This window comes from Streptopelia decaocto, assembly GCF_964273445.1.
Source record: "Streptopelia decaocto genome assembly, chromosome: 3".
Taxonomy (NCBI): domain Eukaryota; kingdom Metazoa; phylum Chordata; class Aves; order Columbiformes; family Columbidae; genus Streptopelia; species Streptopelia decaocto.
The window spans coordinates 50,681,585-50,697,690 of record NC_138656.1 but is presented as its reverse complement, the minus strand read 5'-3'; the positions used below and the strand labels follow the sequence as shown (position 1 = coordinate 50,697,690).

Below are 16,106 nucleotides of genomic sequence, written 5' to 3'. Positions count from 1 at the left end.
GTGCGGTTGAACAAAGGCGCTACACCGCGGGAGGGGCGGGAGGACTTCCAGGAGGTTCTAGAAGCTCTGCGGTTTCCGGCGCATGCGCGCTGGCTCCTTTGCCTATCAGGGGCGCGGCCCGGGGCTGGTGGGGTGCTAGTGGCTAATGGGTTCCACTTGGCGAGGTCTTACAGCGTCGTACTGGGTGTGTGCACGCTCTAGGTCCCTGCAAGCGGTGTGGCGTTGGGCAGAGCTCAGGGTAACTGTAGCGGTGGGGAAGCTGGGTGGCGGCTGCCGCGCAGCAGGCAGTATCGCACGCCTGCCGGCGTCACTCGTAGCGATACAGCCGCAGTCTGCAGCCAGGAAGAAACAGTTCTGTTTTTACTAAGAGTATGCAGTTCTTGTAGTGGCTCTGGTCTGTGTCCCGTGGCTTCGATAAGCGCTGGGAGGACGGGAGCCCGCCTCCCCGCTTGCTGGGCTCAGCTGCCTCTTAGGCTCTGTCCCAGGAGGTGCAGCCCCGGGACCTCCTCACGCCCTTTTACTGATAGAGGAAAAAAAAGAGTTTCCCTGGGTCGGCGAAGAGTTGCTGCCTGACATACTATCCGCTTTTCCCAAGGAGCTTGCGCAGCGGCTCACTTAACCAGCGGAACGGTACCTGGCCGCTGCTATACCGAGCGGGCAAAAGAAATCAGTGCTTCCGTATGACAGCATCCACTGCGGGGCGGAAGCGCTTCCGAGGACGGCCCTTTCCGCCGGAAGCCGGCCGCACCGAGATGGCGGCGTCCGGGTACCGCTGAGCGGAGGTGACTGCAGCCCGAGGCCGCGGCGAGCACCGGCTCCCCATGGCGCTGAGCAGCCGCCTGCTGGCGGCCGGCCGGCTCCGAGCACGTGGAGCGGGTAAGCGCAGCCCCTCCGCGGCTCGCCCTGCCGGCCTTTCCGTGCTGCCGGAGGACGGCCGCTCGCTGGGTGACCCGGCAGCCGGGTGTCTTGGCGCGGCTGCTCTGCGGTGCGCGGGCTCGGTCTGTGCCGGTCTCCTGCTTGGAACGGGTGTTCGGGCTGCTGCGAGACGGGGGCGCCGCTGGTGCGTTTCGGCCGGGGCGGGCGATCTGCAAGGGGAGGCCCTGACAGTTACTCTGGTGAGGGGTTCCTGCTGCCTCTACGGACCAAAAAGTTGCGTGGCAGATTGAGTTTGCAAGCATGTCTACACAACCTGTTTGTTAATTAGCGAGAGGATTTTTACCTTGTTATTTGGTGGTACTGTCATTGGTTCTTTGTGTATTTCACTTTCAATATTTTGTAAAGCCTTAGTCCTATAGGTCTTTTAGTCATGCATCAATTTATATTTTATGAGTGGGTTTTGAGCCACTGTTAATATACTTTTCATTTTTAGCCTACAGCTCACCTCATAAATCGGAGAAACAGGTTGAACTCTGGTAATCCATCTATATACTGGGTTTTTTTTAAAAAAAAGCTAATTTTGTCCTGCTAACTTTTACAAGGTGCATCATTCTGTGTTGTGTTTGTTCTACTGTCTGCAGTATACTTTTTAACTCTGAGGTTTTTATTTCTTGCTTTACCTCAAGGTATTAATTTTGCATCAACTACAGCCAATCTCAAAGCTGAGACTGAAGTGGACACAAGCGAAAATGAGATTGTTGCCCCAGAGTTCACTAACAGGAATCCTCGGAACCTGGAGCAGTTGGCCCTGGCTAGGAAGGAGCGTGGCTGGAAAACAACATGGCCAAAGCGTGAGTTCTGGCATAGGTGAGTCAGAAAGTCACCAGCAGAAATTACAACTCTAAAAGAAAAACAAACCAAAAACCCAGCAGGTGGAAATGCTACAAAATGTGCTTTTGGGGTTGCTGAATCAGTTGCCTCCCTTAGTTGTTCTTAATCAACAGGTATTGTCCATGTTCAGAGAACAGCAGGCTAGTATCGCATGGTAGTTGGCATATGTGTTGAAGATCTTGCCATGCAATGTAGCAGTAATATCGCTTAAGCAACTGCTGCTTAACTTAGGATTCTTCTAGTTGTGTGCTGACCATGCATCATTGTTTTATTTGGGACACCATAATAGTCTGAGTTTTTGTTCTTAAAAAATGCTGATTGCTTGTCGTCTGGAAAATAAGTTCATTTTCAGCTGGGGATTCAAAATCGTTATTTTGTTCTTGAGGAGAGAACCATGTCCAGTTTGTTCACACCTGGAAATCTGATATTGCCTCAGTGCAATAGAAAGTAGTTGCTCTTAGTACTCCGTGGTTATGTGTTACGGCTTAGGAAGTTGTGCTTGACCACTTGCTCATCCTGACAAGTTGTTACCCGCTGTGTAAGCAGAAGCCTTTAAGAGACTGCGTAGCAAACTTAGAGCTACATTTCTGCTGGAGCAGTTCCCCTGATTGAGCCTTTTAGCACCTGTGTACAGTGTACTGTGTACGGTGTACAGTGCTTGGCTTGGAGTGAGTGCAGGCATGAGACAGCATAGGACTGTCACCCACGTAACTTCCAAAAAGTTACTGTTGGAATTTCAGCACATTGGACTGACAAAATGAGCCCTGTTTTTATGTTCTGATAAACAAAAACCTAGATAAGATAATAAAAGCACTATTAAGACATCATTATTGTAGTAACAGCTCAGTACTTTGTTTTATTTACAGTGAGTCATTTATGTATTTAAGGATTTGAATGTGTTCTCTCTTTAGATCTGGAAAAGACATCACATCCCATGTTATTTCTTTCCTTCGCTCAGATTACGGCTTGAGCGGACGCAGCATTATGTAGAAGCCTTCGTTGAGCGCTGTAATGGGGACATTGTGGTATCTGCCTCTACCCGAGAGTGGGCCATAAAGAGACACCTGTATAGCCCCAAGGGAGTAGCGGCGTGCCAAAACCTTGGCCGTGTAATGGCACAGCGCTGCTTGGAAGCAGGAATCAATTTTGTGAACTTTAAAGCTGTTATCCCCTGGGAGTATCGTTGTGACTCGGCAAGTACCCATCTCCTGACACTCAATTTGGTCTTTTTTTTTCCTTTTTAAACATTATTTTTCTCCACCATTAGTTTTCTTACGTGGCTTGACAGTCCCTTCTTGCAATGCTCAGAAGGGTAACTTTGACAAGCTTCAGTTGCTGGCATTATGCTTTAGTGAGGCTGTTAACCTCTGCCCCTCCACATAAACATGTCCCCACTGATATTTTGGTGCTGTGGCTTTTCTTTGTACTTACTTGTGTCTCTCTGTCTTTTATAAAAGATTCAGGCATTTGAAAAAGCTGTGCAGGAGGGTGGTGTCGTTCTGCGTGAACCACGAAGAATCTATAAGTAGGTGGAGACTGTTGGGAAAACTTTCCAAAGAACAATGAACGCTTCTTCAGGTGTGTGTAGAGGCACAGTGAAAGTCCAGCGCTGGAAAAACTTGAAATGTGGCATCTTATAATAAAATGTTCTTAAAGGTGTGGAAGTGTGTCACATTCTTGATTTTGAAATCTTCAATGCCTTTATTTTAAGGCTAGAATAAGCTGTTACAGTTCAACCTGACAGACTAACAGAATTCACTTCAGAATTCAATAATTTTAAAGTATATTTTCTCTTTTTTTGTATTTGATTTTGTATTTGTTCTAAATGAACACCTTGCAATCCTTGATCCAGCAAAATGCAGTCATTTATGTGAATGTTCAGAACTGTAATAAAGTTATGTGCTAAACTTAGTAAAAATATTAAATTCCCCTAATTCGTCTTTGCAGCCCTAGGATTTGTTTTCTTATCCCTCGCAGGTGGAGGGATGAGCAGCCCGTTTCCCTGCGCCTGCCCCCCGCTTGTGCGCACACGGGTGCTGGCAGCTTCCCAGCTGCCGCTTCCGCCGGCTGCTGCCTTTTTTTTTTAAAGGTGGGGAAGAGCCGCCCCCGCCGCAGGGCCGGGAACGCAGGCGCGCCGGGCCGGGGGCAGCGCGGAGGCCGGCGATGGAGGTGGGGGCTGCGGAATTCGAGCGGCACCTGCCGCTTCTGCGGGGCCGCATCCGTCGTGCCGCCTTCCTGGGTGAGCCGCGGGGGGCGGCCCGTCGGCCGCTACCGGCGCCCTGAGCCTTGGCTGCCGTCCCGGCCCCTGCCCGCGCTGAGGGGCGGCAGGCCTGGCTGGGGGCCAGGCCGTGGCGCCGCGGGTACTGGGTGCGTGTCAGCCGGCAATGGCGCTGGCGTGTGCCAGAGCAGCCAAGGCTGAGGCGCCGGGTTTTGGAGCGGGCAGCAGAGGTCGGGATGGGAGCCCGCTCCGAGGTGCTGGCCTCGGTTCGGTGGGGCTCAGGGAGCAGTTAGTAGGAGGACACTGCACAGAGCGAGGCAGCCACCCCAGAGTGCGTGAGTACATGAAGGTTTGCTTTCCTCGTCCTGCCCCAGGGGTGAAGGAGCAGGAGACCTCGCTTCCACAGCAGGCAGTTGCCTTTTCTCTTGAGCTCATACCCCTGGGTCTGAAACAGGTTAGGGTGAAGAGAGGTGCCTCAAAGACCCTCCTCCCGATGCTGGGGAAATGCATGCTTCATATTTCAGATTTTTTTGTGTGTGTGTTCTTTCCATCCCAACAGCCTTTGATATGGAGTTGACTGGCTTGCATTCAAGTTGCCCAGAAAATAACGAGCCCAGGTAAAGCTGTTGGACTTAAAATATGAGGGAGACTTGCTGCTCTAGCTGTGTGAGAACAACCTGTGCGCTGCAAACTGTGTTTCTACTCCCCCCAATCCTGGTTTTGTTCATAGCCTGTTTGATTCCCCCGTGGAGCGGTACCTGAAGGCCAGGCAGAGCGTTCAGCGCTTCACAGTTACTCAGCTCGGTAAGTGCTGTTCTGACACAGAAAATAATCTCCCGAGGTCTTAGTGGTAACTGGCTTTTTGCCAGCTGGCGAGCCCTGCAGGTAGCTCTGCTCGTAACTCACTCATTACAGGGACAGTTGTTTGCCATGCTAGTTTGCTTGTTTGTTTTTTTCCTCTCTGCTGTTTAATACTCTCAACTATTTTAAATAATTAGAAGGTCAGGTTGACTAGATACTTTTTACCGGTCTAAAGTTGTTGATGTTTAAAGATTGCAGGTACAAATACAGGGCTTTTAAAACAGAGTATGCAAACAAAAAGTAGGTGACAGCAGCTCCTATTCAAGGGTGTGTCATTTAATACAGTGTATGAGTAAGGGGACTATCGGAGGAAAATGAAGGCTAGTATTTCTGATATTCCTAAAATTAAAAAAAAACCCCACAGCCTTTCTATGGTAGTGAAGGGCTACACTTAATAACCAGGTAGAGGTCAAGAAACAGCTCCAAAACTGTTTAAAATATTGTTCAAAGCCATAGACTGTGTAAAATCTTAATGTGCTTTTTAGGGATTAATTAGGAAAAAAAAAAACCAAAAAACAAGGAGTAAAAATCATGTTTCAGTCCTCTGTGGTACCTAGCTCCTTCCAAATGCTTCTGTAGTGTAGTTGGACCTACAGATCTCTGTACACATAGCTGGAGATTTTTGTCACCCACTCACCTCTTCTCACCCATGGCTCAGTCTGTTTCCTATTTAATCAAACTTAAGTCCTTTTCCCACTTAGCACTAAAAGTTTGTCCCTCTTCAGCTCTCAGAGAGCTAGGGAGCAGCCTGGCGGTGGCGGTTCCTCTTAGGATTTGCACTGTGGCATCAGTGAATGGCAAACTTGTACTCCATCAGGGGATCCCCGCATCCCTGACCTAATTTTCACAGTGTCCATAGACATCCAGCTAAACATTGCCATGTCAACAGAAATTTCTCTCTCTTGCAGGGCTGGCAATATTCTCAAATGAAAATTCAAACAAGTAAGTAAAAGAAAAAGACAGTTTTCTGTTATAATGAAGACAGTGCAGTTGAGATTTTATGCTGAATTCTCTTGGGAGGATTTATTTCCTGTAAGTATGTTCTAGAATTTTTTTTCTTTTAATTGTAGGTATGTGGTGCATTCATACAACTTTTATCTCTTTCCCGCAACATTGGGAGTTACGGATGTTGAATTCACCCTCTCTGCATCTAGCATTCAGTTCCTGTCTCATTATGGCTTTGACTATAATAAGGTATGTAATCTCTCTGCCAGAAATCTAGAACAAAGGAAGTCTGTGCAATTACAGGGGAAATTAGGATTAATATCCCTAAATGCTCCATTTCTGGGGTAAGTACCATCTTGCTAAAGTATGAATGCTTCATGTGGCTCATTATCAAGAGAGTAAGTGGTGGTTTTTCTGAACTGCCGTAGGGTCAATAACCACATCTTTGTCAATCTAAGACAGATTTCCTCACCTCTGAAAAAGAAAACCTCTCTCTGGTGAGATGAGGAGGTACTAAAAAGACCCCAGTGGGAGTCTTTACTAGCCGTGAAGGTGGGGAAGTCTCAGTTTACCTGCATCTTGCATATCACCACATTTCCCGTAACATTCAGACTATGTCATCACATAAGAGCACTGTTCAGCAATTTTGGACAGGAAGCATCACGATATCTTAACATTTTAAGTATCTCATTAAAGGAAATGTAAAAGCAGAGCAAAAAAACATCTTAGAGGTGGTAAAAATCCTTTTCTTTCCTCCATACATAAACACATCTTCCTTTTTGTAAGAATGCATCTTGGATTACCTGCAGTTTGTATTTCCAAAGAGGATATTCTGAGAATGAGGAACACCAGCGTCTTTTAAGTATATACCAGTTTTGGACCTACCTAACCTGTTATTCTCTAACTTGCTGCAAGAAAGTCCAGGAGAGAGTAACCAACCTGGCATATTGTTTTTTCCCCTGCTCAGTTCCTCAAAGATGGAATCCCATACGTGAATGAGGAACAGGAGAAGATCTTTAGCCAGCATCTCTTAGCGGGTAGCTGGAAAGTCAGCAGGTGGGCACTATTCAGAGAAGTAGATCCTCAGTACTGACTGTGTTGACAGCTCGCCTGCACTCAGATCACATTTTGTAGAAATATTAAAGCCTATTGGTCTGAATGCCTTGCTGCCAGCTGTTCCAGCATGCTGTGGTCTGTCTGAAGGAAGACTGAGATCACAGGACACAATCTGGAGAGCTGTGTGAATGTTGGAAAGTGATGCTTTTGCATTCCTGCAGCAAGGCACAAGGCTCCCTCTGTAAAGAGCTCTTTTTCACACTGCCTCTTTCTCCCCAATACTGCTGTAGTGGCCTAGACAGGGATGTGCTGAAGAAGGCTATTGATGAAGTGACCTGTTGGATAGCTGCAGCAGAGGAAGATGATACTATGGTTCTGCATGATCTGAGTGGTAAGAAACAGGGTGCCTCCCTTTGGCACCTGTGGCCTCTGAGGGGCTTCATCACTTCTCCTGAACCTCTGGGGTGGCTACTGTCCTTTGCTGCCTGTTCTGTTAAACTGCTTTGTTGAGAGTGAAAGCATCTGTGCCCATCCTGCCTTCACAACTCTTTGCCCCCGTCCACGCCTTAGTTCCTGTGAGGCATTCATCTCTGGATTCTACTTTTCTCCTCTGTTATGGTGATGGGTCTTTCTCTAGTGGAAGTGGGTGTCTAGATGCTTGGGGGCATGCTTTGTGGTAACCAGCTTCCATTTTGTGCTGCTTCAGAGCAGCAACTGGAGAATTTGTAGTTGCTCTGGGTCAGGACAACTTTTGACTTGTTTTAAATCCTGGGGGATCTGATTTTTGTTTTCTTCACCTTGGAGAAGGGAAAGGCGGGCCCCCTTTCCAAGTTTGTTCCTTCTCATGGGGAGCAACAAGGAGCCCCATGGAGACACATATATATGCCAGTGAGGACAAACAGGCTGCTTATCACCTCTGGTAGCTTTTGGGAGCACTGTAGCAGAGCTGAGGAATTTCTGTGCTGGGTTGGAGGAGTTGAGGGACAGGGAATTTTAGCAGAGAATAGTTTGTATGTTTGCTCACAGAGACCAAATCTTAATCCTTTAGGTCAGGGAGTAAAATACAGAAAAGGTTAAGAAGGACAGAAAGTAATAAAGGCTTTGTTGTTGCTTTTTTTGCAGTGTGTGAAATACAGGGGGTGGGGAGTGCGCAATGTTTTGTATCTGCTATGCCAGCTGTAGTAGATATGTTACTGATAGTGCAATAGGGTCTGGCAATTGTGAGCACCTGTGACAAGGAAGACATTTATTTAAGTAAGCAATAAGAGTGATTTGGGTGTCCTTTTGTGTACTGTTAAGAAGAGGGTTGGGTTAGTTCTTTATCAGCTGTGGGTGAAAATATGCTGGTACCTTTCATCTGTGCTTGGCTTCTGAGTGTGTTGCTCTGAAACTTTCCAAAACCACAGACAGTCTTTTTCAGAGTAGTAGCCTTCCTCCTTCTTTTCAGATAGCTTTTTCGTTTCCTCTGTGTCCCCACAAAAGCTTATTTGCTTGTAATTCTCACTGTGGCCTTTTTTTTTTTTTGAGGAGGAGAAGGAGGGGGGTGGGTTTGGTGGGGTTTTTTGTTTGTGTGGGTTTTTTTGTTTGGTTTGGTTTGTTTTTTTGTCTTTCTTTTGTGTTTTTTTTTTTTGTTGTTGTTTTGTTTTTTGTTTTTTTTTTTTTTTTTCTATTATTGTGTATGGTAATGTACCAAGGTCTTATATTCATGAGTATTTTCTGTATACTGGGGAAGAAACATCTGGTCAGTCCTTTTGTCTAGAAGAATGCATTTTCCTGAACAGGCTTGTCTGCACCTGTGAAGTTTTCACTAGTGTTTTGGGTTTTTTTTTTTTGTCTCAGGCTATCAGATGTTTGAAGTTCAGCTGGTTTTGAGACAGGCTCTCCAAAATGTTTGGACACAGCCTCTTGGAGACAAGAAGGTGAGATAGTAGCGTGGACTTACTGAAAAGGGGGCTTCTGTCTAGGTAGATAGAACTGACATTCTTGCAGGGACTCTGAAATGTTGCTTATACATTTAATGATAGGGTCCTGGAGGAAGAGAAGAAAATTACAAAGGAATGTTCTGGGAAGTGTTGATTGTGGGATCCCAATAAAAGGGATCCAGAAAACTGAGTAACTTTGTTTTCTGTTTGTCCTGTAGCCACAAAATACTTTTAGGTGGAAGTGCTTGTCCTCGGGGCACTTCTGGAGGGACCCTTTCTGTGTCTCTAGACTTTGTGAGATCTCTCCTTCAATACCTCCACAAGAATGTACAATTAGCCTCTTTTTGTGTTTTTTCCTTTGCTGACTTTTGCCATGTAGTTGCTTTGAAGACTTTTAATCTGTTATGTGGCTTGCTGTTTTGCTATTTGCTATTTTACATTTGATGCAGTATTTTGTGAATTATACCTGTGGTTGTGGACTTCTCAAAACACGCATCAGAAAACATACCAGTCAGTTGCTTAGAAGTAGATTACAGAAGTTTTGGGGTTTGTTTATTTGTGTTTTTGTTGTTGTTGTTTGGTTGGGGTTTTGTTGTTGTTTGGTTGGTTTTTTGTTGTTTGGTTGGTTTTAATTATTACTATTTTGGTCTGATAACCAGTGTCATCAGTGACAGATTTACCCAGACTTCTCACCTGATGCATAGACTTCGGGGACACTGTGTGATTGCTGTTTGATTCTGCTTTTCGGTACTATGAACTTACCATATTGGTGTCAAATTGAATGGTGTTCATTGTGCTTCAAAAAAACCTGTGGTAGGAACCATCCCCTTATCCAGAGAAGCATTAATAAGACACCCTTAGAGCAGGTCTCTTTTGTTACTGGAGCACTGATCTCCATATGGAAGAGAAGTGAGACAGTTCTGAGGACCCAGGGGATGTGCTGTTTCTGCATTCTTCATAGCCTAGAAGCTGAACATGTCCTTAGCATTACTGAACCCCATACAAGTAGCATGGGAGGCTGAGATACTCAATGACTCTTCTTTTTAGGTAATGGTGAAAAAAGTGAGTTTCCAGCATCGCCGGCTTCTGGAGAACTCTCCTTATGACTGCTGCCAGAAGGAGCTCATTCTCCTGTCTGCCCGGGGCTTCACCAACCTCTTCCAGACACTTGTTAAAGCCAAGAAGGTAAAATGCCTCATCCCTACTCTCGTTTTCCCTTTCTTATGTTCTGTATGCAGATTATTGAATGAATTTTGGCATCAGGACACTATGGGTGATGTGCAGGCAAAGGCTATCCTTCCCCTTGTGAGTGAGCCTATAAATCTGATCACTGGAGGATTTTACCAGTGTTCAGCTGAGCTGAGAATCCACTTAGCTCCTTAGGTCCACTCAAATTAGAATGCTGCTGAGAAAATATGCTCCTTAGAGAGTCCACAAGTCTGATTTCCTGAAAGCAGTAGTGTTCTCCTATGAGCTTTGCAGCCTGAATGACTTTTGGGTGAACATGTGTGGATGCTGTCTGCAGGAGGAAAGCATTACAGCTGTTGAGCATGCCTGAAAATGGTTTTCTCTGAGCTCTCTACAAAATTATGCTCCAATGGGCTGTTATGTTTATATTCTTCCCTTAGCCCCTGGTGGGACACAACATGCTTATGGACCTTATGCATCTTCATGACAAGTTCTACAAGCCCCTTCCAGGTAATGCTGTACTTTTCTGTCCCCAGGCTGCTCCCTTTGCAGCAGGGATGGGACAGAAAGCACAGTGGTCATTTACTGCCCCAGCCACCCACAGTGCTTAGCAAGCAGCTGTGCTAGATGCCTCTTCTAAGCTTTAACTGCTGGAGAGGCATATTGTTCCTCTGACTTCACCTCTTTCTTATTCATTTGAAATACCCTTGGCTTTTCCTCAGTTTTACAGTGTTTTTATTCACATGTGTTTTGCTTTCAGAAAGCTATGAAGAGTTTAAAAGGAATATTCACATTCTGTTTCCTGTCCTCATAGACACCAAAACTGTAACAAAATCTATCTGGAAGGTGAGATGCAAAGGTCTTTTTATTTAGAGTTAAAGCTTGTCTTTCACCCAAAGGAGAGGATATCTTTCCTTGGTGGTCTGTGGTTACAGAACTGTGAACAGTTCTCAGTGTTGCCCTGAGACATTCTGCTTTTTAGACCTCATCTAATGAATCAGCAGGACCACTAACTGAGCTCACGTACCACGAGGTCTGTCTTGGTTGGTTTTCAAACATGTTCTTCTTTTATAGAAATATCCGTTTCCTCGAGTATCTAATCTTTTGGAGGTGTATGAGGTTCTGTGCAGGTAAGTGGTGGGCTATAAAGCCTTCAGCAATCCTTTTGTTTTCTTGGGAGATATATTTCAAAGTCAATAATTTCATATGTTCATAACTTCCCTCCTCCCACATGTTTTTTTCAGCTGCTTTCTTGTTTTTCTAAATTTAAGAGCAACATATTTGCTTATCTTTTATATAAAGTAATAATGCAGTAAATTATTTGTTCTAAGTCAATTCTAATAGTGTACCACCATTACTTCGGTCAGAGGTTTGGCTTGTAGACAGCCTTACGCACAACTTTAGTGTTGTATGTTGCTTATGTCATGTTATGAGATGGTTGAGTTTCAGTTCTCAGTGGAAAATACACCCTAATTTCAAATGCCAGCTCCCAAGAAAGAGCTGCACTGAGCCCAAAGCAGTAACTAAATACAATGTTCAAATGGAGCACATGAGTAGATATCGTGTCTGGTTGTGTCTGGTGAGCTTAGCTGTGATAGTAGAAGAGTTTTCTTTTTTTTTTTTTTTTTTTAAATCTTTTTTTACACTTATTTTGTAGATAAATTGTTTTCACATCAATTTTGCTAAGAAAAGGAAGATTTTGCAACTTTCCCCTTACCCCCTACTCCCAAGGAGGAGATGTGAAATTAGTGGTTATAGAAACAGTACTGGGATTCTGGTTACTTTTGTTTATCAGTTTCAGACTGCAGATTCTCATGAGCTTTCATGCTTGCTCGTTCTTTTGTTTCAGTCATTCCATGGGTATCTTTATTAATCTGTCTTCCGAAGTTCCTCATTCAAATAGAAACATCTAGTCAACCCCTTTCCTTGGAGTTTTCCATGAATTTTTAGTTCTGTTCACATGTTTTGCATGCAGTTAGAGCAGGCTTGCTGCTTAGAATGTTTGATCGGGGGAGGAGACTGAGAAGGTATTTAGGAGTTAGTTTTCAGGAAGAAAACTGGTCGATACTGTTGAGCTAAGTATCTTAGCCTTTTCACAGAATTCTACCAAAAATCCTTTTAAAGTCTTCAGTAGCTTTTTCTGAAATGAAGCCGCTGGTCACTAGAGAACAGTAACTTTAATGTAATGAGGCAAGACAAAAATCTTACACATCCACTTGTCTTCAGCAGCAACCTAAATCCGACAGATCCAGCATCCCCAGTGATCACTCTTGCAAGTGACTGCTCAAGATATGGTATGTTCCTCCATAAATCTTCGAAGTCAGGTAGCTAAAAGGGGGTTTGTTTTACTTGATGGCTGTGCACATGCAAAGCATGAGTGAGGTCCGGTGGGTCTGCTGAATTTGCACCGAGCTGCTGATACACTTTTTTGTCCAGACCCAAAGCCTGGGTTCCCAAAATGTCACGTGTCCTGCATGTCCCCAGTAGCTGCTGAGGGTAGTACAGGGCAGGTTTGCATCATGCTAGCACAGATGGTGTTCATGCTAAGTTGGGTTGAACTGAGCCCAACTTGGGCCTGCAAGGAGTCAGTAGCCCTTGGAAGGGGCAAGGGAGGTGGGAAACAGTGGTCCTAGAATAGAAAACAGCAGGAGATGGTGGCTCATGTGCAGAGTTAGCGGTGCTGTGTGTGCAGGGGGCTGTGTTCAGTACATGGGGTGATCCTGGCTGTGAGGCAGATGTATTCTGGCTTCTCTCGGCAGCGTCGTGTCCTGCAGCGTAGGGCCTCCTGCATTTTGAAATGGTTCCTGGTTCCTGTGCCATCAATAACTTATACAACACAATTTGATTTAGATCTTCATGGGAGTTAATATTTTGTAATGTACATCTCGCTGAGCTTTTGGGTGATTCATGTAACTGCAGCCTTTTTGTTGGTTTTGTTTTAAAATCCATGGTAGAAGCGTTGACGTTCTATGGGGTGTAAAGGTTTCAGGGCGAGGAAGGAAACAGAGCTGAGGGTGGGGGCAAAAACCCCAAAACAGAACAGTAGTTCTTATGAATGTTTGGATTCTGCAGTGGAGCGGTTTCCACAGTGTACTAAAGGTGTTTACTTCTTTTCTAAATTTATTTTGTCGGACACTTACAGCTGAGAAGAAATCTCCTCACGAGGCAGGCTATGATGCATTTCTCTGTGGTTCAGGTAAAATGCTTCTGAAACACTTCTCTAAACTTTGTATAGGGACTTGGTAATTCCTTTCCTGCTCTATAGCTCTCTTTGATGCTAAGAAATATTTGTTTATATACAGTCTGTTGCTATTAGTAACCTAGCTGCACTTTAGTGAGTTTTTGCTTTCCATTTGTTTAGTTCTGTTTCTTTAGCTTTGTTCTAATGCCACCTCATTGTTCCTTCTAGTTCTTCTGAAGTCAGCTCATTTGCTACTGTGCAGATCCACAGAGTGAGTGATATTTAAATGTTTACTGAAAATTGCATTACATGAATGGGTCCTAGGGAAAACAGTTGTCAGTTCGCTCTGGCTGACTCTTTGTTTTGCAGGCTGGCCTTCCTTTTGGATAAGAGAAAGTGTTACTGGAAATGTCACTGTTCTAATTAGATTTTTATTTTATAAATCTGAAAGTAGTAGCTTTATGTCAAAGCTGACATTTAAAAAAATGAATTCAGGGGCCATGCAATGGCTCAGAGGTTGGGAAATGGCATTGTGACTCCTTTATCCTCGAACAAGCTCTCTCAAGTTCAGTTCACTTGGGTAAGGGTCAAATCATTTTCCACTAGTTTCCATTTTTGAAATCTGTGTGATTCAGTGCCTTCAGTTAAGTTGCTAAGAGGCAACTGTTCAAATCCCTTCCCTTTGCTTGCAGCTTTTTAACTTCTGTACAACATACCAAGATCTGAAATACCTATTTTGTCCCTAGTGAAAGAGCTTCTTCAGGAGCTCTGTGCTCCAGAGACACTGTGCAGCCGTGCAGCGCTGGAGAAACAACACTTTGTTCCATTTTGTTTTCTGATGTAGTGATGCAGTGGAGGCTGATCCTTCTTTCTCTCAGTATCTCACCGTGTTAGCTGAGTATCTGAACAAAGTGAATTTCATCCGAGGAAGCGTTTCAAGCATTGTGCGTATGAATTGCAGGCCTGTGACCAGTTGGTGGGGTGCGTAGGTCAGTCACCTACTTGATGGCTTCATTAGAGAAGAAAAATCCACCAGTGTCTGGGCCCACCTTGGCAGAAGTTGCCATCATATAAATGACACAACTGATGTTTCAAAATGGCAAATGAGTTGAATTTCTGCTTTGTGAAATGTTTTCATATTGTTATCCTGTAAGATGGCATTAGCCAGTTTACATTGCCCTCATTCTCTCTGCTCTGTTAGAGAGCTTGCTGTTTCTCTGGTGGTTTCTCCATGGTAATCGTGACAGTTTGCTTTTATGACTCATGTTCAGAAGAATCTTGGGACAAAAGAAAAAGAATTTTACATCAACAGCTGTGTTGTACAACCTGTCTTATGTGTCATGTTTTGCGTATTTTCTGATTATATTAGTAGTGCATCTGTAGTATTTCTGAACTCAGATCTATGTCTCCGTATTGCACATTTTCCAGAATTTTTCTGGAGAAGATGCTTCGTGCCAGCATCTCCCTCTTCTGGTTGTCCATGTCCAAGGCTGGCCAGGGCTGAATGAAAGGCAGATCTACCAAGAGTTTAATGCTTTTTGTCGCTTTGATGTCAGATGGCTTTCAAAGAACCAGTTCCTTCTGCTGTCCAATAAATTTAAGGAGTAAGTCTTAATTTCCCGCCCCTTGATCCTCTTTGATTTAAGTCTGCTGTGACCACTCTTGGATAAAGAGATTCCTGTCCTGAGCTGTGGGATGCTGTAGGCAGCCTGCAAGCCGTGGCTCCTGACATCTGCTTTCATTACAGCATCAGGCGTGTTCTGAGAGATTATAAGGATCACCCTCACCTGCGGGTTTCCGTCTATCGCCACTGGAAGCACTCTCCGAGCGTGAATTGCCTGCTGCAGTGAGTTACGGGTTCCTTCCGAGGGGGCCTGGTCCTGTCCCAGCAGCAGTCTGGTGCTCTTTGCCATGTTCTTCTGCCAGCCCTTCAGGAGAACAAGGGGTTCAGAAGCAGGTTCACTCGCCAACTGCTGAGTGGCCACCTGTGAGCTTTCAGCCCTGGGCAACTGGACTTTAATCTTGATACTGATTAACCAGAGAACATTACCCCATGGATAGCACAAAACTACGGATGTGCTATTATAACAGACAGGGACTTACCTTAATGAGCTGTAGTGCTAGCTCTAATAAGCTTGAGGAGTGAGAGGCAGAGTCTTTCACGTGCGGGATGGATGCGTGTTTTCTCCAGCAGAGTCAAAAGCTCTGGAGAGAATTCCAGATTCAAAGTGCATCCCTCTGGTGAGGTTGTGACAGCAATGCTCTTGCAGGGTGAATTTCTGGCCTGACGTGGTTTGGAATCAAATCTCAGAGCTTAGTGAGAACAAAATTGAGCCCTAAATAAAAGAAGTCTAACAGCATTTTATTTTTCTTGCCCTTTAGAGTTTCTGGTATTGTGGTGCTGTGGTCTATCTTGGCCTTTGTACTCGGAGGAGCTCCTTGCTCTTAGTTCTGAAGGATTGCCTTACAGATGAGATGTCAGGAACACAGTTTTTATTTTTTGTGTTTCTCTGTTTTGTTTAATATCATTCAATAAACTATGAGGAAAAAAAAATCTATGAATAGTATTTTCAATTGTTTTATTGCAAATGTGTGTTTAAAGAGGATGTGTTGGTTTCCATTTTGTGCTATTTTGTAATCTGTTAAAAGCACAGTCCTCTCCTGAAGAGGGAGAGAGGGTTCTTCTGATGCCTAATTTACTTTGATCCTCTGGTGGTTCTTCACGGTTATTCATAAGCCCAGTTATATCCCAGTGCTTGTGCTGCTGTGTAAAACACATTTGTGTTGAAGTTTGGGAATTTATGAAATGAAAGGGGCTATTTTTAGTTTCAGTTGTAAAGCAGAGGAAATGTCATAGTTTACAAAATGAAAATGGGCAGAGTTGATGCAGAAACTACTCTTGGGCCACATGAAGAATTCTGGTGAATAGTAAAGAATTTGCAGTGCTGTTAGTGTTGTGCAGCAGAGC

At 44.6% G+C, this 16,106-nt stretch overlaps 2 protein-coding genes across 2 annotated transcripts; both read left to right on the top strand.

The window, feature by feature from the left end:
- Window positions 1-716: 716 nt before the first annotated feature.
- On the top strand, window positions 717-3,426 carry MRPL18 (mitochondrial ribosomal protein L18). Its single transcript, XM_082048794.1, has 4 exons — window positions 717-876; window positions 1,563-1,743; window positions 2,726-2,960; window positions 3,225-3,426. The coding sequence occupies exons 1-4, from the start codon at window positions 822-824 to the stop codon at window positions 3,294-3,296; spliced, it is 543 nt and encodes a 180-aa protein (XP_081904920.1). The 5' UTR covers window positions 717-821; the 3' UTR covers window positions 3,297-3,426.
- A 504-nt stretch (window positions 3,427-3,930) lies between these two features.
- On the top strand, window positions 3,931-15,678 carry PNLDC1 (PARN like ribonuclease domain containing exonuclease 1; the record flags this gene model as incomplete). The annotated part of the gene is made up of 19 exons (XM_082048942.1): window positions 3,931-4,006; window positions 4,545-4,602; window positions 4,716-4,789; window positions 5,755-5,788; window positions 5,917-6,040; window positions 6,759-6,847; window positions 7,138-7,238; window positions 8,687-8,766; window positions 9,817-9,954; window positions 10,398-10,467; window positions 10,718-10,803; window positions 11,032-11,087; window positions 12,184-12,251; window positions 13,100-13,153; window positions 13,367-13,409; window positions 13,983-14,082; window positions 14,567-14,742; window positions 14,886-14,984; window positions 15,521-15,678. 19 exons carry the CDS (start codon window positions 3,931-3,933, stop codon window positions 15,585-15,587), a joined length of 1,593 nt encoding a protein of 530 aa, XP_081905068.1. The 3' UTR covers window positions 15,588-15,678.
- Window positions 15,679-16,106: the final 428 nt, after the last annotated feature.